General features: G+C 42.7%; 1 protein-coding gene across 3 annotated transcripts; it reads left to right on the top strand.

Moving 5' to 3' along the window:
• Window positions 1-29: 29 nt before the first annotated feature.
• On the top strand, window positions 30-25,334 carry NARF (nuclear prelamin A recognition factor). Of its 3 annotated transcripts, none has more exons than XM_068209344.1 (11): window positions 30-74; window positions 6,579-6,659; window positions 7,520-7,663; window positions 9,312-9,444; window positions 10,983-11,117; window positions 15,691-15,809; window positions 17,906-18,035; window positions 18,741-18,813; window positions 21,733-21,870; window positions 22,463-22,620; window positions 23,174-25,334. In XM_068209344.1, the coding sequence occupies exons 1-11, from the start codon at window positions 45-47 to the stop codon at window positions 23,413-23,415; spliced, it is 1,383 nt and encodes a 460-aa protein (XP_068065445.1). In that variant the 5' UTR covers window positions 30-44; the 3' UTR covers window positions 23,416-25,334. The 3 variants fall into 3 exon arrangements, with proteins under 3 accessions (XP_068065445.1, XP_068065444.1, XP_068065446.1); XM_068209343.1 differs by having other exon boundaries at window positions 30-167; XM_068209345.1 differs by lacking the exon at window positions 30-74 and adding an exon at window positions 6,026-6,089.

Here is a 25,334-nt window from a genome sequence, read left to right as displayed (position 1 = left end):
GGGCAGCGCCGCGCCAAGATGGCGGCGCGCTGCCAGCACTCAGCATGGCGCCTGAGCCCGCGGCTGCTGCTGCAGTAAGAGCGTCGGTGTTTCCTCGCTTGTTTTACTTTAGCGGTGCTTGGAAAGAGCAGAAACCTCGCGTGATGAGAGGAGTGAACTGCTGTAGGGTGTGTGGGAGAGCCCCAGTGGACCCAGTTGGACCGAGCAGCGGTGGGTGAGGTGGACATGGCCCCTTGCGTGAGGGGGCCGAGGAGGGCAGGGGAGCCCCTCGCTGGAACAGCGCTCCCCTGGGGGCTGTCCCCAGGCTCGGGCAGCTCCTGCGGAGGCCAGGGAACCTCTCGGTCCTCGATGGCAGCACTTGGGGCACCACTGCCGCAGAAGCGCTGGGGCTGTGCCTCGGCTGTGGCAGCAGGACAGAACGGGCGGGGTTGGAGGGAGCCTCTGGGGCTCGCTCAGCCCAGGCCCTGCTGACACACCTCGAGCAGCTGACACACAAACGCGTCCAGGTGCGTTTGGAACGTCTGCAGCGAGGTGGTACCGACTTTAGCAGCTCTCTAGACACAGATGCAGAGTTCAGTTTGGGAAGGAGATGTTTATTCTGCGCAGGATGCCAGGTGGAGGTTTCCACAGATCGAGCACACCAAAGCTTTTAACTACTTACTCATTTTAGCAAAGAAAGACATTAATGTTCACTGGCTACAGGTTACATAGTTCTCTTAATATTTAGTATTCTGTCTTCTATTGGTTAATGATTCACTTGTCACGCTAATAAGTCTGCATGCGCAGTCTTTCCTTCTTGGGTTTCTTGTGTGAGTGGTTGCAGATTCCACCTGCCAGAATTACCTTTTACCCAGTTGGAGCTGATTTCAGCACAGTTGCTGAGTTGGATTCATTTGTTTCTTCATTATATTGGGAGTTCTTGCCAGATGGCCCCTAAATTCTGAATTCTTTGTGTCCACTGCCAGCGGGCATCCTTTTTTCTCAGACTTTGTTAACCTCTGCTAGGTCTGAGATCATTAAAGCATTATCAAGCCCTAGACTTTAACAAGGCAATTTCACCAACAAATAACTTGTTTTTTCTAAAACCTAGACATCACTTATATTTGCAAAGCAGAAATATCAGCGATAATCTTACAGGTCCAACATTGATGTCATGAGTATTCTGAATTGTACATCACCTGAAGGCTTGGGTTTGAAAATTTGTAATTTGAGGAGGAAAAGTTTCTAATTCACTTGAAATACGGAGTAATTTTCCTGTTGTGGATAAATAAGCTGCATTTGGAAAATCTTTCATGTTTCAGACAAACATTCACATGGGAAAGCTGTTCCTGTTCAATCCATTAGAGCAACTGCTTATGTCAGGCAGGTTGGGTCAATTGCAGACATCTGTAGTTTTGATTAACTTCTTAAATTATTCTAAGTCAGTGTGTAACTTCATCTACAAATGATATTTGGTCCTCTTTCAGTTGCACAGGAATGACCTTCCTGGATGAAATCCTCAATTTTTGGCTTTTTTCTCAACATGAATATATTCTGGAGTGTTTGCTGAGGCCATGACATGATAGAAGTTTGTTTAGCTGTTCTCAACACTTGTCTGGCGAACTGAGATTTTAATCAGTGATTTTCATAACAATCCAGAGTGAAGATAGGGAAAAAACACCCCAGAGTCCATGGTACAGACATTTAAGTGTGAGTGCTGGAAAATACCAGCTGATGTGCAGTTTCTGTGTAAGTGTGTTAATGGGAAAAGGCAGTGAGGAACTGCAAGAATGAATTGGCCTGCTTGTGAGTCACAAGGTACCAGCTGCTAGATTTGGATGAAAAATGGGAAGTAATAAGTATCACGTGTGCTCAACCCAAACAAGCAGCTGACTGAGTCTTCTGGGAAGAAATTTATGTCTAATTAGCTGTCAATCAGTTTTTATAGGCAACTGGTTTCTCTGGGAACCAAATGTTAAGCCGTTTTGATTGATACAAGACAAAAGGTTTCTTGTGTCTAGAGCAGAGTGAAATAAGCAAGAAATTATCTGTCCCCTCCACTCAGCATAAACCACACAGCATATGTTTTATTATTATGTTACTAACTGCAAAGATACCAGCAACTCTCTACTTCTGCAGTTCTTCAAAGGTCACACTAGGATAACCTGATATGACTTCATTTAATTATGAAGTTACAGAGATGTTTTTTCAGCCATGGGAAATATCACATACATACACAATCAAAATAAATATGGCAAGGATCTTTGTAAGCTTCTGCTATCCATTAACAATTCTTACAACATTTTTTCTAAAATCTGGGGATTTTACACCAGCTCTTTGAAGTAGGTGAGTGCTGTTCTGCCTACCAATAGAAAAAGGAAGAAGGAACATTTTGAAAGCCTGATCCTGGACTTAAAGAACAGCATGGATTCCAAACCACTGCTGCAGAAGCAAAAACTATTTTCCAAAATAAACAAATCAATATGTGATTGACTGTAGACTTCTTCCTCAACAATGTAAAAATAGATTCTGTGGAAGTGTTTATGTTCTATTTGTGTAGTAAACACACTTGTAACTTTTAAGTCATTGACCTAAACCCAAGAACATGCAGATAGAACAGAACTGACCTTTATTTTGAATTAGCTTGACATGTCTGTAATTTTGGTGCTTTTTCCTATTTCAGACCATTTCCCTAAATATTCTTTTCTAACTCCTTATATTTTTTTTCCCACCCTAAGTGTTAAACTTAGGAATTCAGCTATGCAATAAGCATGTGATGTTACTAACATGCCAGAATAAATTCCCAGAGTGCTTGCTTGGAAGCAGCCACCAAATGCTTTGGCTGGACAGAATTGGCTGCAAGTTCTGTTAGAAATGAGCTCAACCCACAGAAGGAGCTCTGTGTGCTGCCCCTGACCTCGATGGGAACAGTGTGTGTGCAGCCTGCAGAGCACAGATTTCATGGAATACATGTTCACCAGCTGTAGCCAAGGGTTATTGCCCAATTCTGACAGCTGGGGATTGGCATGTGCTGTCACTGTGGCAAGGAGGCTTTTACAGCTGGCACTGCCCTGCAGGACTGATGCAAAGCCTGTAACAATTTGCAGTTGTTTGCAGCACACTGTTTTCACAGGGAAATTCTTATTTCTCCATTTCATTCAGGGTGTAAATGCTTAAGGTGCAGGGATAAATGTTACATGGAGCCACAGAGGCCAAAGACATCAACAGTGGCCATAAAAGAAGTGATGCCTTTAAAGCACTACCTACTGCTGGCATAGGAAAGCTTTTAGAGAGGGAGGCTTTTGGGAAGCAGCCCTACAAGGGTGGTGTTTCCATTCCCAGATTAAAGCAGGATGGTGCTTTCTTGTCTCAGGTTGTCAAAGATCCACTGTTCTGGGGGAAAATGGCATCCACAGTTAATGGAAAGCAGAGAGTGCTCTTGGCAATAAAATAAATGAAACATCTAATTATCTAATGATTTCACAAATATAACCTTATACTGTGCACTGAAACAGATTCCTTGAACACTTTTCAGCTTGTATAAGTTGTAGCTCTTTTTGTTTTCTTTTTTAAATTGAAATTAATTCAGTCCAAGTATTCCTAAGATAAAGGATGACAGGGATACTTAAGGTATGTACCTAAGATGTCCTCAATATTTCTGCAAAATGCTTCCATTTCTATGCAGTTCTCTGTTTTTCATTGTGAATACAAAAAAAAATGTGGGGGTAAATTCAGTCTTCTGCCCTTTGATGTGCAGAAGAGTGTGTTTAATCCAGTCCTGTAACAGATGACTAACAGTTCACCAGAGGTTCCCATCCCTGGAAACATTCAAGGCCAGGCTGGACGGGGCTTGGAACAACCTGGTCTAGTGGACGGGGGGTTTGGACTAGATGACCTTCAAAGGTCTATTCCAATCCAAACTAGTCTGTGATTCTGTGAAATAAAAAATACTTTAAATATGATCTGTGTGGTTACAGAAATATCTAAAACTGACACGTCTTTTGAAGAATCACTATATCAGTTTTGGGTACTAAATGTAAGTATAATCAGAGTGTGAAACAGGAAGATTTTAGCTGTGCCTTTAAGTGCAAGTCTCAACACATTTCTAATTTAGATCTTTTCATCTATACTATCACCTTATTGGTCAATGCAACTGTAGCTGTTGTATCCTGGTGGAATAAGGTGGGAGGTTGGCACAGCTTTTTTTGTATGAAAATACTCATCCCCAGGAACAAGAAAGATGGCAGATAATGCTACATTCCAGCAAGTCTGTAGGAAATGCAAATTCTTAGGTCACATAGGAATTGCTCAGGAGTGGTTGTGGTGCTTGTAAAAAGCTTGGGCTGGTATGACATGTGAGAGCATTTTGAATGAAGAGAGCGGAGGCACAGAAAAGTATTACCAGAGCTATTACAATTTTTACCTCAAGCCAGGATTAGTGATATTTTTCCAGGGTATATGTAAAGCAGCATCAGCTTACTTTCCTTTAAGTGGTAAGTATGAAAACGTTTCTGTTTGCTTTCATCGTGGTTAAGCTAAGGTATTCTTGATTTCTCTGACCTCAGTGATAACTCATCTATAGTCTGCAAATAAAAATAGCACTGTATTCTTCTCTGGGATTATCTTTAGTGTCCTTAAAATGGAACAAGCATTTAAAGTTGTGTTTTTGGGTAACAAACCTCTCCGGCAGTGCCTGTTTCCAGCCCTTGTGCTCAAAACCCATCTGTGGCTTAGAGGTCACTGTAACAGGAGGGGATTTACCCAGTCTTATAGAAAAGTTGCAGTTTAGGCAGGAAATGGCATGTTTTTTGGAAGTTTTGTGGTTTAATGTATAAAATGTCATTTTACACTTGAAAAAACTTCTCTGTGTAGCCATAGGTGTTCGCTTGTACGTGTGTGTTCCTGTGGCCGGAGGGTTAAAAAAGGAGCAAAATGTTGATTGAACCTTTCTGTCTAAATCCTACAACCTGAGGTTCAGAAAAACAAGAAATCATAAACATCTTGATTAATACTCTGGGGCCTTTGAGACCGTGGAAGGCTGATGTCTTTTTAATAATCCTGTTCATGAGGATTTGTGATTCCGGCCTGGGAACAGCATTGCTGGTACTTGTGTTTTGTTACTGGAATGGGAAATCGCAGCATATTGGTTTAATAAAATGGTGATGATGCTGTATTTAGTAACTCGCAGAGTGTCATTTCACTTTAAAGCCATTGGGAAAAAACAAAAATCGGGGAGGGAAAAGCCCTTTGTACGATATAGCTGAGGAGCGCCTTGTAAAAAATATGCAGGGACGCTCCAGAGAAGCGGCGAAGCCCAGCGCGGAGGGCAGGCGCGGCGGATCACTGCGGCCCGGGGTCCCGGTCGGGATCGGGGTCGGGATGGGGATGGGGATGGGGATGGGGGCGTCCCTCCGCGTACGTGCGGCGGCGCAGGTCCGCAATGAGCCCGGCGGGCGCGGCCGGGGGAGGCGGCGGAGGAGGCGGTGCCGCCCCGCCCGCTCTGCGGCCACAGGCGCGGCCCCGGCGGCAGGTACGGGACCGGCGCTGCGCCCCGCTGCCCCCTGACAGGCTGCCTTGGGGCTTTCGGTTGTCGGTTTTTGTTTTTTTTCCCCCTGCGGAGCCGATGAGCTGCGGCTCGTGCCCGCCCGTTCTCCCGTTACCTCGGCGCGGGGGGCTCTGAGGAGCCGGGGGTGCGGCGGCGGGGGCGGCGGGGGCTCCGCTGCCTGTCGCTGCCTGTCGCTGCCTGTGCGGGGCCAGGGCCGTGCTGCGGGGGCACCTTCCCCGCGGGGCTCGGCCAGCGCTGTCCGCCCCGCGTCTCCTCCGAGGCCGCGCCGGGGGCCGGCGGCGTTTGCGGGGTAATTCCGGGCGAGGGAATTGCGGGACACGTGAGCGCGGCGGGGCCGCCCCCGGCCCGGGACCGCCCGGCGGGGCGGGCGCGGCAACAAAGGGCGGCGGGGACGGGCGGGAGGGCACCGGGCCGGCGGGCACCGGGCCGGCGCTGCTCGTGCGGCTCTCACCTCCCGCCCCGCTCTCTCCCGTCCCGCAGCCCCGGCGGCCAGGACCGCGCGGCAGCCGCGCCGCAAATGAAGTGCGAGAACTGCAGCAAAAAGGTGAGTGCGGCGGCCGGGTCCCGCCCGCCCCTCGGCTGGCGGGGCGCACCGCCTCGGGCATGGGGGGATGCCGCCGGCGGGGACGGCCTCGTCCGGCCGCCCCGGCAGAGCGAACGGCGCTGGCCGCCGGCCCCAAGGTCACCGAGCTCCGCGGCCCGGCCGTGACAGCTCCCGGGGGAGCCCCGAGAGCGTCGTCGCCGGCGTGTGGCCGTGGCCGTGGCCTCGGCTGCCGCTGTGCCTGCGCGGGGCAGCCCCTCGCGGTAACAAACCGCACGCAACTCCCAAACCGGCAGGGTTTTGAGGCAGGGGAATTCCGGGGAAATGATTTCCATCGTAGCAATTGCACTTTGAACACAGGGACGTGCATGTGTTCCAAAACACTGTAAATAACTCTGACGGTGGTTAATGATATGATCAGTTCTGCAGAAGTGTTCTTACAGAATGGTGAACTGGCTTTGCACAATCCATGCATTTTATGTTTTGTTTCAGGAATGCAGTAAAAAACAGAAAAATGACGATACGCAAAGTACATCTGTTGATGCACTGAGTTCAAATAATGGCTCTGAAGAGGTAATGTTTCCTTTAAAACCTGTATTAGACTCTATATTATTTTGTTTTGTGGACCCCAAAAGAGGTTATAAGGAGACAACTTTCAACTATTAAGTATAACAATAAACAATAAGCAGTTGAAAACAATTATGAGCTGTTGTATACATCCCTTCATATGTGAATCAAAAATCTTGTAAAAAGGTGCAATAAAAGCCCTTACTATGCAAACACAAAACAGAAATTCTAAGTTCTAAAAATTTGGACTGCCAAAACACTTATATCAAGTCTTCAGAACAGAGACAGAGCTTATAAGAAGGAGAGTTTTGATAGTACAAGTGGACAAAATAGCTACTTATTCTTTATATCCAAGTATTCATTCCTCTCAAGTGAGCTGCAGATAGTGTGAAACTCTTGATCTCACAGAATATGCTCAGAGTAATTGTAGGAATGTGTTCTCTTTGTTTTACCTCGTGCTACAAAGCCTAAGCCACCTTGCTGTTGGAGGGACATGGGGTTAAAGAGCTTTAATAGTTCAAGGGAAAGTTTTCTCAGTTGCTCGGTGAGTTGATGGGGACTGTCAGCTCTGAAGCACAGTGCAAATTAAGTTGCTAGCATATGGACTAGGGGCTAAATTTAGATTTTTGTTTACACTTAAACATTTTGCAGTTTCACAGTAATAGGAGGAGCGGAGCTATGATTGGGATGGAACATATTATTTTGTTTACCTGCAAATAATCCTGGATGTTATGCAAGTGTCATGGATTGTCCTGCGTTAAACCAAATAGGAATACTGTGTTTGCTTTTCATCTGGCTCATTGCAGAGATCTTGAAAACCACTTGATCGTTATTCAATACTTGTTTACTTCTTTTTTTGCCACCAGAAAAATGAGTTTGATACATTGGCTAATGCTAAAATACTCCTTAGCGACTGCCTAGCTTGTGACAGTTGCATGACAGTGGAAGAAGGAGCCAGAGTTTTCCAACAGAATCAGAAGGAGTTCTTTCGTATTCTCAACCTTAATAAGGTAAAGTGACCCAAACAATACCCCACTGTTTTCTGTGAGGAGGAGGCAGTTACAGAGTGACTAAGCAGCTTGGTTTCCCAAGGCAGATAATGTGAGGATTTCTCAGGATATGCTTTTTCCAAAGAGGAAGTCAGGCAACACAAATGTTAAAAGTAATTTTGTACTGGAGTTGCAAGGTCACAGCACTTAACATGAACACCAGAGGAAAGTTACTGCAGCTGCAGAAGGAAAATTTATTGGCAATGTGTTGATTTCATTACTGCACAAACAAATTATTCTGCAGTTCAGTGTTCATAGATACTCATACCTTCACTGCTAGGACTGTTCTGGGTGGTTTTGGTGCCAATATACCCACATTATACAAACCTATAAAGATGTGTTTTTGAAATTAGCATTCTTTTTAATATACATTCAAGCGGACTATGTTTTGTCCATATTCTTAGCAAACCTTGTAAGTGTTCTATTGCTGTTTCATTTTCTGCTGAGTTCTGTTTTTTCTATAAGTTAGTTGCTGTGTGTAGTGCTCAGATCTTTAGAACCTGATAGTAATTACTTTAGTTCTGCCCCAGACCTCTGTGCAAAAGCTACTAGAATTGAAACTACTTCTTGTACATGTGTGTACAAAATCTGTACATGTGTGTCATAAATATGGATTAATTACACAGTACTTACATTTTCTTAGAAGGAGTTGAACTGTCCATACAGAATGATGTTGTCTTACATGAGAAAATTAGAAGAAAAGGGAGGGGGAAATAATCTTTTATGTCACATGGGTCCTGTTAAAAGGGCCTGAGACCTACAACAGCAAGGCAGCCAGGTACCTTCATCACAGCTCCAGGGGTCCAAACACAAGCAAAGGGCAGTCAGGAGCTCTGAGTCAGGAGCTCTCCTGGAAGGGTCGTTGTCCAGCATGGGCATCAGTAGAGATTGTGAGCTCTGACCTTTGCAGGGTGACACTTGTCTGCAGCACAGTCCTGCTTTGTCTTCCAAGGGTCGCACTGCTGTGGAAAATGTCCCAGCTAAAACACAGGATTAATCTTCAGCTAAATGCCACAGTCTTTAGAGCTGCACAGTTCCACACCATACGCTGGGTACTTTCACAGGATTCCTCAGTGCCTACAAATGCTGATTTGTTGAGAGTCCCATCTTGCCACTTTCCCTCAGCAACTGCAGTGATAAAGACACAGGAGCCTTAACAAAAAATCATATGTGTAATTTGCTGGGTTGTATTTATAGCATAAATGTCCCTGTTTCTGTAAAAATTCTTTATAAATGTTTAAATATACAGCTCTTTTCATATTTGCTAGACTATTTCATCCTACTAGAACATCAGAGGTGCTGAATGTCCCTTAACTTCACTTACACCACATGGAAACCAACCACAGAATTGTCCTAGGAGGGGTGGATTTCCCCTGAGTTCTATAAAAGAAACATCTACAGATGATTGGAGATGAACACTGTGAGGATCAGAGAGCATCCTGTTCTGCTGCAGCCTGAGAGTTGTTTCACAGGGTTTTTAATGATGTGGCCCACTGAAGCATGAGACTCTAAGGAATAACTCCAGGAATGGAAAGGAAGGGAAAGGAAGGGAAAGCAAGGAGCCTTACCCTGTTGTAATGACATTTTTTTTCTTTGTTTCACTTACCAGAAATGTGATACCTCAAAACACAAAATATTGGCAGTGTCTCTATGCCCTCAGTCATTGCCTTATTTTGCTGCTAAATTCAATCTCTCTGTGAATGAAGCAGCCAAGAGACTCTGTGGTTTCCTCAAAAGTCTTGGTAAGTTTGCATTTGTTATGGTGGTGAAGCCACCATAGGGAGGGAGGGAGGGATCATTTTGGTTGGTTTTGCTTTCTCAGCAGCCTTCCAGTACCTGAAGGGGCTGTAGGAGAGCTGGAGGGGGTTTTTCACAAGGGCATGCAGTGAAAGAGGGCAGAGTTAGATTAGATAATAGCAAGACATGAGGGTGGGCAGCCCTGGCACAGGTTCCCAGAGCAGCTGTGGCTGCCCCTGGATCCCTGGCAGTGCCCAGGGCCAGGCTGGACAGGGCTGGGAGCACCTGGGACAGGGGGAGGTGGCTCTGCCCATGGCAGGGGTGGCACTGGATGGGCTTTAAGGTTCCTCTCAAGCAAAACCAATGGTGGGATTCCATTCCATGATGTTTTGTTAGGCAGCCCTAAGGTGCCCTTGCACAAGCTCGTTCAGGGTTTGAACTCCACGCTCTGTGAAGTTGCAGCCAGGCACCAGTGCCACATACAGCAGTGTGAGAAACAGGCTGGGGACATTCCCTGCTCACAGGAAAGGTCACGGAACAGAAGGACATTGCAGAGCTGCCTCCAAAACCTTGGCTACTGAGAAATCAGGGAGGGCTTACTGACAAGCTTCCCGTTATTTTCTAACTTGAGGGAGAAGGTAATTCTTATTCTGAGTTCCTTTCAGTCCTTTTGACACATTGTATCTCTAGAAGATTCTTCTGGTTTTTTTTTTCTGTAATTTGAAATTAAAAGAACTGTTGTATCAGCCTGTTTTATGTTAAAGCTGTATTTACTTTGCTCATTATATACAAAGTTTTTATTTAAAAAGCAATAGCCACTTTCCTTGTAAGTTTGGGATTTTTTTAAATTTACTTGAAGAAAGAAAAAGAACAGTAATAAACCTCCAAACTGTTTCCTCCCATATGTATCTCTATATATTATTTTTTCATGTTTTTTCTGATGATCTCTGTACCCAGTGTATATTCATCTCAAAGCATTCCTGAGTTCTGGTGGCCCCCAGTTTTCCTAGAATACATTCATTATCTACCCTCACTTCTGTGGGGATGTGCTCGCTGTTACGTAGGCTTATGGGGAGTGTGTTGCCAAATGAGCAGCCAGAAGGTCTCTGCTGTGTTGGTGATATGCTCCTGTACCTCTGCAAACAACCTGAGCAATGGCAGATATGCCTCTTAGCTGGATATGATTTTCTGTCACTTCAGCATGTCTTGAAAAGAGCATTGCTTTGCAAGAGTCACTGCATGTCAGCCAGGAGTCGTGACATCCTGCTCGACTGAGCTAAAAGTGATAGATGCTCAGAAAAAAGCAGAGAATGTCTGCAGCGCTGCTTGCAGCATTAGCCTCTTGGTGGTCCTTTTAAACTCAGGATGTACAAGATGTTTTTCCAGTGTATGGCTTTTATTTATGACTCTGCTGTTTGGGAAAATGTGCACAGGGGAAGGAATATACCTGCTGATCCTTCAAGATTTTTCATAGGCCTGGAACTTTGAAAAGGGGTTTGTGAGGTTGAAAACATTCTAGTGATGTTTCTGCTTGCTTCCCTAGGGGTGCATTATGTATTTGACACCACTATAGCTGCAGATTTCAGCATCCTGGAGAGCCAGAGGGAATTTGTGCAGCGGTACCAACGGAGGAACCAGGAGGAACATGCCTTACCAATGTTTGCCTCTGCTTGCCCTGGTGAGAACTGATTTATCCATCCTTCCTGCCCTTCAAACTGGTCTCACTGGAACCACCAAGGAGCTGAGGCAAGGGTGGCTTCCTTTGGGAGCCTTACAAAACTTAGAACATTTTTAATTTGCTTTTGAGGGACACCAAGCACACAGTATTTGTTCCCAGTATCACTGGTCATCCTGAGTGCACGTCAGTGCTTGGAACTGAGACTCAGAACTGGAATGGAGGAGTTTGGTGGGTGCTTCTTGTGTGTTCAGACCTCAGAGTTTAACAGGGAGTTTCCTCATTGAAAAGAATCTTAAAGGAATTTTGATAGAATTAAACCACAACCTCTCTTACCTTAAGCAAAGTTTAGAACTTGCCACTTAGGCCTAAGGGAAAGTAGCAAGTGACGTTGCTTGTGATGACTGTGAGATGGATGTGTCTGACACCTGGAAAGTAATTCTCACCTGAAATGTCACAGACTTGACTCACTGAATGTCTCACTGCTGAGAACGTGTTCTCTTATGAGCAGAACCTGCACTGGTACCAGCTGAAAAGATGCAGAACATGCAGTCACCGCTTACTTTTTCCTTTGTTAGCACAGCACCATTTCAATTCAAGTAAAAAGTCACATTCCTAAAAAAGTAGCAAAAAAGAGGTAGAAGTAACTCCTTTGCCTAACACCCTCAGCAACTCCACCCTAAAGTTCATAGTGTTGCTTTTCAAAAGGCTGATTAAAATACCAAAATGCTTCTTGCTAGCTTTGAAATAACTCAAGTGGATTGCATTTATTAAAGAAATTTTACAGTGATGATGAGTTGCAGTCAGTGATCCCCAGAATCTGCTGTTGTCAGTGATTTGAAGTTTAAATACTGCTGTTTGAATTACACTTGTTATTTTTGTTTTTGCTGTGTGTTTTTTAGTGGAAATATCTGGGTTATGCTTTAACTACTACATATATGTATTAAAAACGTCTCTTTTTTTCTGTTACTGTTATCTTAGTGTAACCTCTTATCTTCAGGAGCAGACGTATCATATATTGCTTTTTTTCATGTGAAACCTGTGCAGCTGAAACACCCCCGTTACTTAGTTTTGTTGTCTTGTATGTGCTTTAGGTAAAATTCAAAACCTGAGGATTTCTTTTAGAATTTCAGAGATAATTTTAATTTGCTTCATCTGGAAACAGAGCTCAGATTATCTGCTGCTCTCAGTGGAAATACTTTAAAATAGTTAATGGAGCACTTTCCTTGTCCTTTTGTGGTCTGCGCAAGATTTTTGGTTTCAGTGCTGGTTTTGGTGTCAGCTCTCTATTGTGATAGAGATGGTAACAGAAGCATGGGTGCTTTCCATTTCTGGGAAACTAACCCAGAATATCACTGTAAATCCATTTTGAAAACATGGTATGTTTCTTTGTCAGCAATTAGAGAAAGCAAAAATCCTGATTAGTCATCTTACAAGTGAGCTTGTTCACTGTGTTTCCTGCCCTTGTTTGTCTGTGTGCATTTTCTGTTCATTTTTCTCCTTCCTCTTTCTACCCCCAGATTACAGAAATTTGTCCCAGAGATGTTGTTTATAGGGTGTTTAGCACAAAATGGTTTTTACATAGCTCTGTAGATGCAAGGTCAATGTGAACTCAAGTAAAAATGCTTTACTCTTTTTTTATCTTGGTGTGTGGCTGTGCAGAAACCTATCACCCTCTGCAGCAGGCTGGGGTGTGACACCTACCGTGAGCAAAGAGCAGAGCCTGCATAGTCCAGAACCTGAGAAAAGCTCTTCTCTTGCCCCTGTCTTAATTGTTCACCTCCTGCTGCCCTCTGGGGAGAAAGTGAGCTCATTTTTTGGGTTTTCCTGTTGAAAGAACAGTAGTGTTACTACTGAGAGTATATGTAATATCTCAAAAGAATCAATGTACTAAGCTGGTGAGCAACATGAAGCACTTGCTCTGGAAAATCTGATGTTTTTAAGGCACTGCCAACCTCTGTGTCCTCCCAGAAAAGCCAGTGGGGCAGACTTGCAGCAGGAAGATCATAAGTGCTGAGGATTCTAATGCTTTTGTCCCAGTCCACCAATTTCCTTTTCCAGGAATGGGGTTTTACAAAAGCGTGCTTAGTGTTTTTGCACTTCCTACAGACGCATACATGCATCTTCATGATCTCACAAGAACCACCAAAAATGACATGTTCTGAGCTACAACTGCAGGAATTTATACGGCCATTTGTAATGCTTTCTTGCTCTTTGCTGACACCACAAGCCAGCAAACGGCCAAGAATCCAAATGAATTTATGAAGGGTGTAGGTCTGGGTGAGTGCTGGTGTTCCCTGACATAAGAATGGGGTATCTGAGGTTTTCCTAACTGTGGCTCTGCAGTCCAGCCCTGTGCTGAGGGGGCACAAACAGCAGTGTGTGTGTGGAGTGCAGATGAATGCTCACTCACCCAGGCTGCCTGTACAATTAACCAGCGACTAATGAGCTCAATGATCTTTGGGAGCTGCAGCTAGGAGACACTTGTTCCATCCACTGCAAGGACAGAAACAATTTAAGGAATTGCTTCAGACAATATCTGTCAGAAATCTCTTGGGATTTAGTGAAATTCCCTTATAGGTCATGGCTACAATATCAAAAACCAATTGGTTTTTATTCCAATTGGAAGAACCAGCCTCATAGCAGGAGTGCTGGGGTGATTAATGGTGAGTACAAGTATTTTTAAAACTGTCCTTGTTCTGTTTGAAGCAGGTTTTGTTGTATTTGGACAGCACTTGAGACTAAAGCCATTTAAGCAACAGGATGTACCTATCATGCAGAATATGCTAATACAGCTTTTTACCAAGCACCAGTAAATTCACTGCTTTGTTGTAGGTAATGTCTTAGACTTAAAGTCCCTAAAGTCCCAGTTGAAGGTGGACATTAGGCAAACTTCCAGTTCAGTCTTGCAATTCAGTACAGTCCTGCTAGATAAATCCATGGTCCTCAGCTATTCCCACAGAATATGAATGAATTGTTCATTCAGAAATGAAGGCTTGTTGAAGGTGGTGTGTGCCTTTGAGGTTGTTTATGGAAACCAGCTTGAAGTCTGTGCATAACAAGAATTGGGAATGTTTAAACAGTTGGAGGATCCTTGGGTTTCCCTAATACTTAGCACCTTCTCATTTTCATCAGTAAAATTGTATTGCACTGGGAAAACTTTTTCTCTGCTGCAGAGACATCATCTGAACACGCTTGCATCCCAGTTTTGTGCTGCTGTTGGCATTTGTGGTATTGTTCTGACGTAAACAGTACCAGGTGTTTTTACCTAAGCGGTAATTTCAAGCTTAAAAGTTAACCTCCAGGTTTTCCCCTTCCTGGGCAGTGTGTACTGCACAGCAGTTTCTCTCTTTTATGTAATCACTAATTTGCATGAAGACAAAATGTGATTTTTTTTTTTTCACCATTTCTTAGCACCAAAAGCAACACACCTGCCTTGAAAGCTGGGCCTAACTCTGCTGCACAATGTAGGTGTCATGTAGATGAAAAAAGCTCCAAACCTTTGCTGTGAAGGATTCTGGGCTTTTCAGTAAGAGCTACAGAGCCCAGGAAAGAATTGCACACCCTAAATGCCTGGATTTGTTCATTTACTGGGGGAATAATACAGCAGCTCTGGATGTTGGGGTGCTGTGGGTATCCACAGCTTGCCCCAGCTGGAATGCTGGATGGATCTGGTGAGAGAGGGGATTCCTGAGAAACCAGGGACAGAGAGATTTCAGGTGGTTCCTGGGAGTGTGGGAGTGTTTCTGAAGGTGTGGCTACTCTAACAATAGTAAAAGAAGCCATTTTTGCCTAGGCTTAATCCACATGCCTCTTGTAATAATGCTTTCATGTGACTCCTGTGTTCTAGGGGAGGCAGGCTGTGTGCAGGGCTATTAAATCTCAGGAAACACCAGGGTACAGTTAAGCAGCCAAACAGTGCATTTGTTGCAGTGTGTGGTGTTCCAAGGGCTGAGGCCTAGAAGGTCAAATTTCTGTTAGCTGGGGTCTTGTTCTTTCTGCTTTGTTAACTCTGTGCGTGAGGAAGGGGTAACAGGTAATGTCAAATTTCTGTTAGCTGGGGTCTTGTTCTTTCTGCTTTGTTAACTCTGTGCGTGAGGAAGGGGTAACAGGTAATGTCAAATTTCTGTTAGCTGGGGTCTTGTTCTTTCTGCTTTGTTAACTGTGCATGAGGAAGGGGTAACAGGTAATGTCAAATTTCTGTTAGCTGGGGTCTTGTTCTTTCTGCTTTGTTAACTCTGTGCGTGAGGAAGGGGTAACAGGTAATGTCAAATTTCTGTTAGCTGGGGTCTTGTTCTTTCTGCTTTGTTAACTCTGTGCGTGAGGAAGGGGTAACGGGCCAGGAAGTTCACAGTGGACCTTGGTCTAGAATTGATGGCACAGTGAATTATTGACTAAAGCATTATTAACAGAGCCCTGAGGTTTCCTGTGGCTCCCACGGTGGGGCTTCCAGCCTACACAGAAATGCTCTCCCTGCTGGGAGGGTGCCCTCACTTTCAGGATGTGTTGTGTGACTGCTGCCACGTGCTGTTCTCGTGGGTCATTCCCTGTACCTGTAACTCTCGTGTGGTTCCAGGCTGGATCCGATATGCCGAAAGGGTGCTCACCAACCTGGTGACCTCCCACATTTGCACTGCAAAGTCTCCGCAGCAGATCATGGGCTCCCTAGTGAAGGGCTACTTTGCCAAGCAGCAGGTAATTCTGATTTGTTTTTACATTGTGTTCTATGAAATGGGCTTTAATCCGGAGATACTGACCTTAGAGTATTACATTTGTCCTTTACTTGAAGAAGAAATGGTGCTCTGTGCTGGAAAGTGCCCATGATGAGAAGAATGTAGAAAGAAGCTCATTTCATACAGTGCAGTGTGAGCTGGCAGCAGTCCTTGCACCCCCAGTGCAACGTGGGCTTAGATATTTATGGGGAAAGTGAAATCCGGAGCAGTTAAAGGCTTTTTTTTTTCTTTTCTTTTTTTGCTTTTTTTTTTTTTTTGCTTTTTTTTTTTGCTTTTTTTTTTTTGCTTTTTTTTGCTTTTTTGCTTTTTTTTTCTTCTTTTCTTCTTTTCTTCTTTTCTTCTTTTTCTTGTCTTTTCTTGTCTTTTCTTGTCTTTTCTTGTCTTTTCTTGTCTTTTCTTGTCTGTCTTTTCTTGTCTTTTCTTGTCTTTTCTTGTCTTTTCTTGTCTTTTCTTGTCTTTTCTTGTCTTTTCTTGTCTTTTCTTGTCTTTTCTTGTCTTTTCTTGTCTTTTCTTGTCTTTTCTTGTCTTTTCTTGTCTTTTCTTGTCTTTTCTTGTCTTTTCTTGTCTTTTCTTGTCTTTTCTTGTCTTTTCTTGTCTTTTCTTGTCTTTTCTTGTCTTTTCTTGTCTTTTTCTTGTCTTTTCTTGTCTTTTCTTGTCTTTTCTTGTCTTTTCTTGTCTTTTCTTGTCTTTTCTTGTCTTTTCTTGTCTTTTCTTGTCTTTTCTTGTCTTTTCTTGTCTTTTCTTGTCTTTTCTTGTCTTTTCTTGTCTTTTCTTGTCTTTTCTTGTCTTTTCTTGTCTTTTCTTGTCTTTTCTTGTCTTTTCTTGTCTTTTCTTGTCTTTTCTTGTCTTTTCTTGTCTTTTCTTGTCTTTTCTTGTCTTTTCTTGTCTTTTCTTGTCTTTTCTTGTCTTTTCTTGTCTTTTCTTGTCTTTTCTTGTCTTTTCTTGTCTTTTCTTGTCTTTTCTTGTCTTTTCTTGTCTTTTCTTGTCTTTTCTTGTCTTTTCTTGTCTTTTCTTGTCTTTTCTTGTCTTTTCTTGTCTTTTCTTGTCTTTTCTTGTCTTTTCTTGTCTTTTCTTGTCTTTTCTTGTCTTTTCTTGTCTTTTCTTGTCTTTTCTTGTCTTTTCTTGTCTTTTCTTGTCTGTCTTTTCTTGTCTTTTCTTGTCTTTTCTTGTCTTTTCTTGTCTTTTCTTGTCTTTTCTTGTCTTTTCTTGTCTTTTCTTGTCTGTCTTTGTCTTTTCTTGTCTTTTCTTGTCTGTCTTTGTCTTTTCTTGTCTGTCTTTGTCTTTTCTTGTCTTTTCTTGTCTTTTCTTGTCTGTCTTTGTCTTTTCTTTTTTTCTTTTTTCTTTTTTTTCTTTTTTTCTTTTTTTTTTTTTTCTTTTCTTTCTTTTTTTTTTTTTTTTTCTTTTTTTTTTTTTCTTTTTTTTTTTTTTTTTTTCTTTTTTTTTTTCTTTTTTTTTCTTTTTTTTCTTTTTTTTTTTTTTTTTTTTTTTTTTTTTTTTTTTTTTTTTTTTTTTTTCTTTTTTTTTTTTCTTTTTTTTTTTTTCTTTTTTTTTTCTTTTTTTCTTTTTTTTTTTTTCTTTTTTTTTTTCTTTTTTTTTTTTTTTTTTTTTTTTTTTTTTTTTTTTTTTTCTTTTTTTTTCTTTTTTTTTTTTTTTTTTTTTTTTTTCTTATGAAATGCTGCCTGTGTAGTTCTACAGCACAGCCAAAACAGGAGTGGAGGAGAATAATGTGCAAATTGCCCTGTTACATGAGCTCAATAAAGGCATTGTATCCCTGGAGCCAGAAACCAGAACTCCGAGCTGCTGCCTTCAATTCACTTTCTAAGGCAATCATTTGCAGAAAACGTGGTCTGAGGGAATTTGGTCCAGCCAGAAACTGACTTGGGAAATTTGCTGATGCTTTCTGACTTCTGGCAAATCATTATCAGTGTGAACATTCTTTAAATTTAGTGGGTAGGGATTTATTCCTGAGGTTTATGTCACTATTTTTGTCCCTGTCACCCTTCAAGCTGCCTTTTGCTCTTCATGGGCTTCACATGTGCTCCCTTCTGTATTCCACAGAACTTGTCTCCTGATAAAATCTTCCATGTCGTCGTGGCACCTTGTTATGACAAAAAGCTGGAAGCATTGAGGGAAGATTTCTACACTGCCTTGTATAATTCAGCAGAAGTTGATTGTGTCCTGACATCAGGTGAACTTTTTTAAACTTATCATCTATGAATATATAAGTGAATCACCATTTTTAGAATAGCCTTTATGCCAGAGTTAGCTTTTTTCAAGTCTGCTTTAGTCATAAGGTTGACTTTTTTCTGCCAAATGTACTATGGCACAAAGTACATTTTCTGCCAAAAAAATAGAAGTTTTTACAATTTTTAATTAAAATTAGTACATATTTTTGTGCTCCTGGTAGTGCACAGGGAAGGCAGAGTGACATGTCCTTTCCTTCTAAGTTGCTATTAATCTAAAAAATCAGGTATTTTGACAGCCTGTTAAAGAAGGTAAAAGTTACACAAATCCATATTTTAAATGATTGTCTGGCTGTCTACGGTCATTATTTTATTGGGAATTATTCCTCATTCATGGCACCAGTTGCCTTTTGCTGAGGATCTTGTCTTTAGCCTTCGTGTCCAAGCATCCTGCAGTGTAGTTTGGATATTTCCAAACTTGGCCTAACAGAAAAGCTGAGGATCTAAGCAGAGTTTGGGCAAGCTGAAGGCGCCTTTTCTTTGAGGCAGGATTTGTCAGGCTTCCCAGTCACTGGAGGGGGGTGACTGTGGGAAGAGCTGGAGAGTGTGACACAAAGCACATGCAGGTGTTGGATGTTGGTCTGTGAAACAGAGGCACAGTGTGTGCTGTGCTTTGTGTTGGAAGTAAAATGTCATGTGTTTTCCTGCAGGTGAAATTGTCCAAATAATGGAACAGAAAAATGTGTCGATGAAAGATGTGACTGAAGTAGCTGTAGATAGCTTGTAAGTAGTTTTGTTGTGGATTGCTTCCTTATTTTAATGACACATGACATGTTGGAGCATATTCAGCATTGTTGGATAAAGCTCTTTTTTGACTTAGAGATGGGGTAAGATGTTTTGAAACCTTTTATTCTATTTTCAGTCTCATTTGAAGGGTGAGACAATACAAGTGTTAAAATTCATGCTCTCAGAATCAGAAGCCAACTATTTCTTAATTACAATATGCTATAAGTGTTTCTTTGTTTATCAGTTTTAACTACACTATGTTGTAAATGTCTGAAAGTCAGTCCTCTAAAACTACTCCTCGTGGGTCTTACTACAATGCATTTTTTATAGTTTTATTTCTCTAAAGTATCTGGTCTTATTTGTAAGGTCATCTTTTGAAACTTGTTTTTAGTTCAATTTCTCTCTTAACAGTGTCTGGTTTATTCTGTGGTATTTTTAAGTCAGTATTTCTTATTTTAAGGTTTGCATACAGATGTACACTATGTGACTTTTCTGTCAACCTTTGAGAATTTTCTATAAATCCATTTCCCACGCAACATAAATATAAAACTCCTCAGAAGAATGTTTTTTCTTTTTAGATTAAAAAAAAACCTGCATCAAAGCCTGAGTATACCACAGCTTCACCCTTATATAGTGGCCAAACCCACAAAAATATTCTCTTAGATGTTCTTGCTACATATAAAAGTAAGATGAAACATAAAACATAAACCTGCACGTACTGTCTAAATACAAAGCAGATAACTTGAGGTAATGACCCTTGTACTGTAACTCTTCTAAAATTTATGACTTGAAGATATGTGTAGCTCCTGATTGATAGTTAAGGATTATTTATTATTTAATTATTGATAAATATTGATTATTTGCAGTAATAATAGCTGTGACTGTATGAAGTTCAAGCCTTGCTAGTAAGTGTGGCTGTCTGGGGGTGCTGGCCCTGTTCAGAGCTCTCCTGTGCTCCTTGTGGAGACCCAAGAGCCTGGTCTGCCCTGTCCAGCTGCCTCCCACAAAGCTGCTGGCACACAGTCCTGGGGCTGACCATCTGCTCTGGGCTCCCCTGTCTTTCACAGCAGCATCCTGGCAGTGAATTTCCACTCCCCAATGTGTTCATGTAGATTGCTAGCAGCAGCACCCTTTCAGGAAATGGTAATTAATTGCTTTTTGTACTGAGGACAGCAGTCAGTTTTCCAAGATTAGATCAAACCGAACTGTGCTTTGGATGAGAAGCACACAAAGCATTGGAGAGGTTTTGTTTCCATGCCTTATGCTTGGCTCAGGGAGCAGTGTGTGTGTGGTGTTTAATTCTCAGACTCAGTTACAGAGGCTGCTCTCCCTGATCTTTGTTCAGCTGTGACAGATGTTCCTTGGTATCTTTCCAAGGGGCTGCTAGTGGAGCAATAAACGTGCTGTCTTGCACAAAGCAGAAAGCTCTGGAAGTTTTGAAAAACCCCTTTCAGTTCCTGCTAGAATCCTGCTTGGACCTGGAGGGCAGAAATTTGAGTGGGTCAGTGGGAACGTGTTCAGGGCTGTGTTTGTAGTGCAGATCTTTGATTGCTTCTACATGAGATTGTCACACGGAATGAGAATGAATAAAGTTCTTGCAGGAATAGTCCTGTACGTGACTTGCAGAGACAGTCATGTAATTCTGTATCAGAATCACATAGAGACCGGCTCGCAGTTCTGTATCAGCCTGTCCAGTGAAAGGACAGGCTGTTGTCAGAATGTGCTGGTTCTTTGGCTCAGTTTATAGAATCACAGAACACCCTGAGCTGGAAGGAGCCACAAGGATCACCCAGTGCAGCCCCTGTCCCTGCACAGACCCCCCAGCAACCCCACCTGGGCATCCCTGGCAGCCTCGGGGCCGTGCCCATTCCCTGGGGAGCCTGGGCAGTGCCAGCACCCTCTGGGGGAAGAACCTTTCCCTAAATCCAGCCCAAACCTCCCCTGGCCCAGCTCCAGCCGTTCCATGGGTTCTGGCACTGCCACGGAGCAGAGGTCAGAGCTGTCCCTCAGGAGCAGCTGCAGGTCCTGGTGATGTCTGACCTCGGTCTCCTCCAGACTGAACAAGCCAAGTGCCCTCAATTTATGTTGGAAAATAATGTTAATTTTTAAAAGGACTAATCTTATAATACTGGTTCAGCTGTGAGACCTAATGATGTAAATATTTGCCCTTCTGGGGTCTTACAAGTAGATCTTGCAGAGAAATTTAAACAACTTGAAGTCATCCTCTTAAAACAAGCCCCAGCACAGCAGCAGTTTGTGATAAAGTGCTGGCTATTAAAACAGTTGTATCAATGTGGGCTCTTCAGAGCTGCTTTTCACTGGGGGAGAGGGGAACTTCCAGGAGATGCCCTTGGGATACGACCTCCCATTTTCTCTCCTGAACCACAGTGTAGCACTTATTTTCAGTGAATACTGTTCTAACCTGGTTGCAGCTCTAGTAATTTGCTGTGATTTTATTGGCACAGGGTTACAGACTGTGACAAACAGTTCCTAAAGCAGGAGAACTGTCAGCAAAGACTTGTGACTTCTGAAGTAGTTTTGTATTCTCACAGGCAAAAAATGACCATTTATTTAAACAATTTCATTTAAAGAATTTTTCCCCAAAATGGCTCTTAAGCAGTAAAAGGTTGTTAACAGAATCTTCAGATTGTGATGAAGGTGCATTCTTATAAATTACTGTTGCTTGATATTTCTCAGCATGGAAAGCCCTGCATCTTTTTTTTAAATTGATTTTTTTTGTCATCTCACTGCTGTCCTGAATAATTTACATTTTTTAAGATGTAATTAATAAAAATGTAATGTGTTCTCAGTGCTACAAAACACTTTGGGGGAGATAGAAGAGGAGAAACACGCTACTTTATTGAAGTGAAAGAATGAAATTTTTGGAGTTGATCTTCCATTTTGTTGTCCCCTAAGGTTTGATGACTTAAAGGAGGGAGATGTAGTAAGGCACGAGGGGAAGAGATCTGATGGTTATCTGGAGCACATTTTTAAACATGCAGCAAAGGAGCTTTTTGGCGTGGATGTCAAGGAGATAACCTACAAAGCATTAAAGTAAGTTAGAGTTTTGTATCCTTGCTACATAGAATGGATGAGCTAGAACAGAAGAAGGTATTTCCAGTTGGAAGGGACCCACAGCAGTCACTTGGTCCAAGTGCCTGAGCACTTTGGGCTGACCAAAAGTTAAAGCACTGTTATTATTATGAGGGGTGTGTCCAAATGCCCCTTAGACACTGAGAGCCTTGGGGCATTGCCACCCTCTGGCAAGGAACTGGTTCCTGCAGCCCGGAACTTGCCCTGCTTTGGATGGTGCTGCAGTGAAAGCAGTTACTGCTGACCTGGTCTTTGGCTGGCAGGCAGTTGCAGGCTATAACCCTGCTCTGAACCTGCAAGTCTCTCACTGTAAAGCAGCTCCTGCTGGTACTCATTCAATTAAAACCTTACCTGCACTTAAAAGTTAAGTAGAATTCTATCACAAAGATTCCACCCCAACTTCTGCTTAACTAACTTTAGAAAGTGGAGGAGTTCACCTTGATCTCACTGTTACATTTGTGCTCCCTTTGGAGCATCTGAATACAAACTGGCACAGTTGGATTGTTCCTCTGGGAATGCAGGGGGTTAAAATGTTCTCTCTGTGTCTTGACAGGAACAAGGACTTTCAAGAAGTTACCCTTGAAAAGGATGGGGAGACAGTGCTGCGTTTTGCAGCAGCTTATGGCTTCAGAAATATCCAAAACATGGTCCTGAAGTTGAAAAAAGGAAAGTTTTTCTACCATTTCGTAGAAGTCCTTGCCTGCCCAGGAGGTAAAAATAATTGTGGATCTGCAGTTGTTCTGCACACGTATCTTGAATCTCAAAGGAAAGCTGCCTTACAGGCAGGCACTTCATTTCATTCCTTCTTAATAATCTAAAATCTCACTGTTTACTGAAGGGTCCAAAACACCAATTACAGGTGCAGGGTTGGCTCAAAAAATGATTGAGTTTTCTAAAATTAGTCACGATGTTATTTGTTCTCTTCTGACCTATAAATAAGTGCCAGCACTGCACTGCCAAACCTCAGAGGATGCTCTGAAATGGTGGTTGTCAAGGGCAAGAAAAGACAAGGAACATAATTAGGATCATAAAACCGTGGAGAATGCAGAGAAAGATTTGTGATATGGAAACCTCATTTCCATTAGGATGAAGTTGATATTGGAGTCACTTTAGGTAAATACAAATTGTAGCAGCGTGGGAGAAAGTTTAAAAAAAACCAACTTCCTTTAGAGAAGTGTGAAAAACAATTCTGAGTTAACAGAGACTTTCTTTTCATATCAAATCTCCATCACCTTCCATCTTTTTAATTAATTTTTTTCCTAAGGGTGCCTCAATGGAAAGGGCCAGGCCCAGACTGAGGATGGCAAACCAGACAAAGCCCTGCTTGCCCAGATGGAAGAGGTGTACACTGCAATCCCTGTCAGGCTGCCAGAAACCAACCTGCACGTGCAGAGGATGTACCAGGACTGGCTGGAGGGCATGGACTCCAGGAAGGTCCAGGACACTTTGCACACCACGTACAGTGCGGTAAATCAAAGCACGAGCAGCTTGGACATCAAATGGTAACTGCAGAGCTGTGCTGGGGCTGCAGGGCAGCACTGGAACCCTCTGTGCACTCGTGGCTCAGTGAGGCTCTGCCCAGCTGGGGATGGTTTTGGGAAGAACCATTGCTTTGCAAAACCAGACAAGTGTCCAAGAGCCCTGGTTCCTGCCACTGTCATTTAACTTTTACTGTTTGTCATTTCCTGCGTACAATGGATTTCTTCATTCTAAAGCCTGATCTTGCAAGGTGCATAAGCCCTTTCTGCCAGGGACAGGGAGTGTAATTCCTGATCAAGTTACTCCCTGAAGGGTTCACTGCACAAAATGGGCTCCTCCAGGAGGGAGAGATGATTTTTACTTCTAGGTCTGCAGTCCCTATCATCACAGGAAAACAGTCAACAGGAATTTCAGTATTGATGCAGTTGGTGTGAAGTAACTTGGGATTTACTTACCTTGGTAAGGAAAAGGCCCTTTTAAAGGACAAGTGAGCATATGGAGAGATGTAATGAATTTCTATGAACCTTGTGTCCGTAATTCAGCAAAAAGTACTCAGTTCCAAACTAGCCACCATTTCTTACTGGTGTAGTGTCACAGAATGCTTCACAGAAACTGATTCTGGGAAGCTAATGCTAAATGGTTCATTTAAAATAGTTCCAAATAGGTTGGTTGGTACAAAAAGAGAACTTTTGTCCCATGTAAGTTTTCTGCCAAGCTTCCAGCCAGGAGTAGTGGTGCTGCTTGCTTTGGCTTCTCTCTGAGAGTGGAACATGCCTAGATTGTTCTTTCATTTATCTCCGTGTTGAAAGACTTCTGCAAAAAATAACTTCAACTTCCTGGGGTGCCTCTGAGAAAAAATACTGAGCAATGCTTGTGAGCTCATCAGAGTTAGGATACGTTGGCATCATGATTTTTGATGCACTTATTTTTATGAATATGCTGTAGAGGTTGACTTAACAGACATTGTGAAGTGGTACTGCTGTGCAGCTTGTCTGCAACTTCCCCAGTTGTCAAAGAGTTATTCAAGAATGTGATGGACAAAAGAAATTAAGATTCCTGCCAGACTTCTTCAGATTTTCCTGATAGCATCAGATCTGTTCACAGTTAATGGCTGTTTGAAGCTAGCAAAGTTCCAGCTTTCTTTATGCAGCCTGAGTGTGGATGGGCTTTTTTAACCATTTCAAGCAATTTGAATCGACCTTCTTGCAAATTTCTTCAATATTACAACTGCTTGTATGAGTAAGAAATCCTGCAAAAACCTGTGAGTGTTTAAAATGCACATTTAACCTGGACACAGTGGAATAGGATGAAGTATCAGGGGAGGCAGGGCAAAACCTGGCACTGGCTAGACCAGGGAGGCTGAAAAGGAGAAAAAGAGTGAAGTGTCACCCTGCTGACAAGAAACAGCTCTCTTAATGTGAAGCTGTTAAAAATTGCAGCTTTCCATTGGACCTCCACCTGAATAACAAACCATTGCACTTGGAGGGAGGTTTTCTTTCAAGTGCAAACAAATTTATTTACTGCACTACCTGAATGCCCACAATGAGATTATGCCCATGAATTATATCAATTAGCCTTTGCCAGTTGTTCCTTGCGATAAGAACCATACTTAACGTGGTGCAATATCAGAGCATCGACAGAAATCTACCTCTGTACAGGAGGGGAGTCCAGGAGTCGTGGGAAGAGCTGTGTGTAGCTGGAACTGTAAGAGATGTGTGCTGGAGAAAGGTGGGGGTGTTGTGTGGCATTTCAAAACAGATTACTTTCAGAAGCAACATCCACCTCCTTCGGTCTGATTTTCTTTATCTGCCATGATTTCCTCCAAAAGCTCCACCAGAATTGTAATGTAATAAAGTGGTCCTGTTCTGTTTGTATAGGCCTGTTTCTCTGTATATATGGTTTCTAGCTGGATGCATGTTTAAATTATATCTCTGCTGCTCCTTGTA

This window comes from Anomalospiza imberbis, chromosome 19 (assembly GCF_031753505.1).
Source record: "Anomalospiza imberbis isolate Cuckoo-Finch-1a 21T00152 chromosome 19, ASM3175350v1, whole genome shotgun sequence".
Taxonomy (NCBI): domain Eukaryota; kingdom Metazoa; phylum Chordata; class Aves; order Passeriformes; family Viduidae; genus Anomalospiza; species Anomalospiza imberbis.
This window is presented reverse-complemented; position numbering and strand designations above follow the sequence as displayed.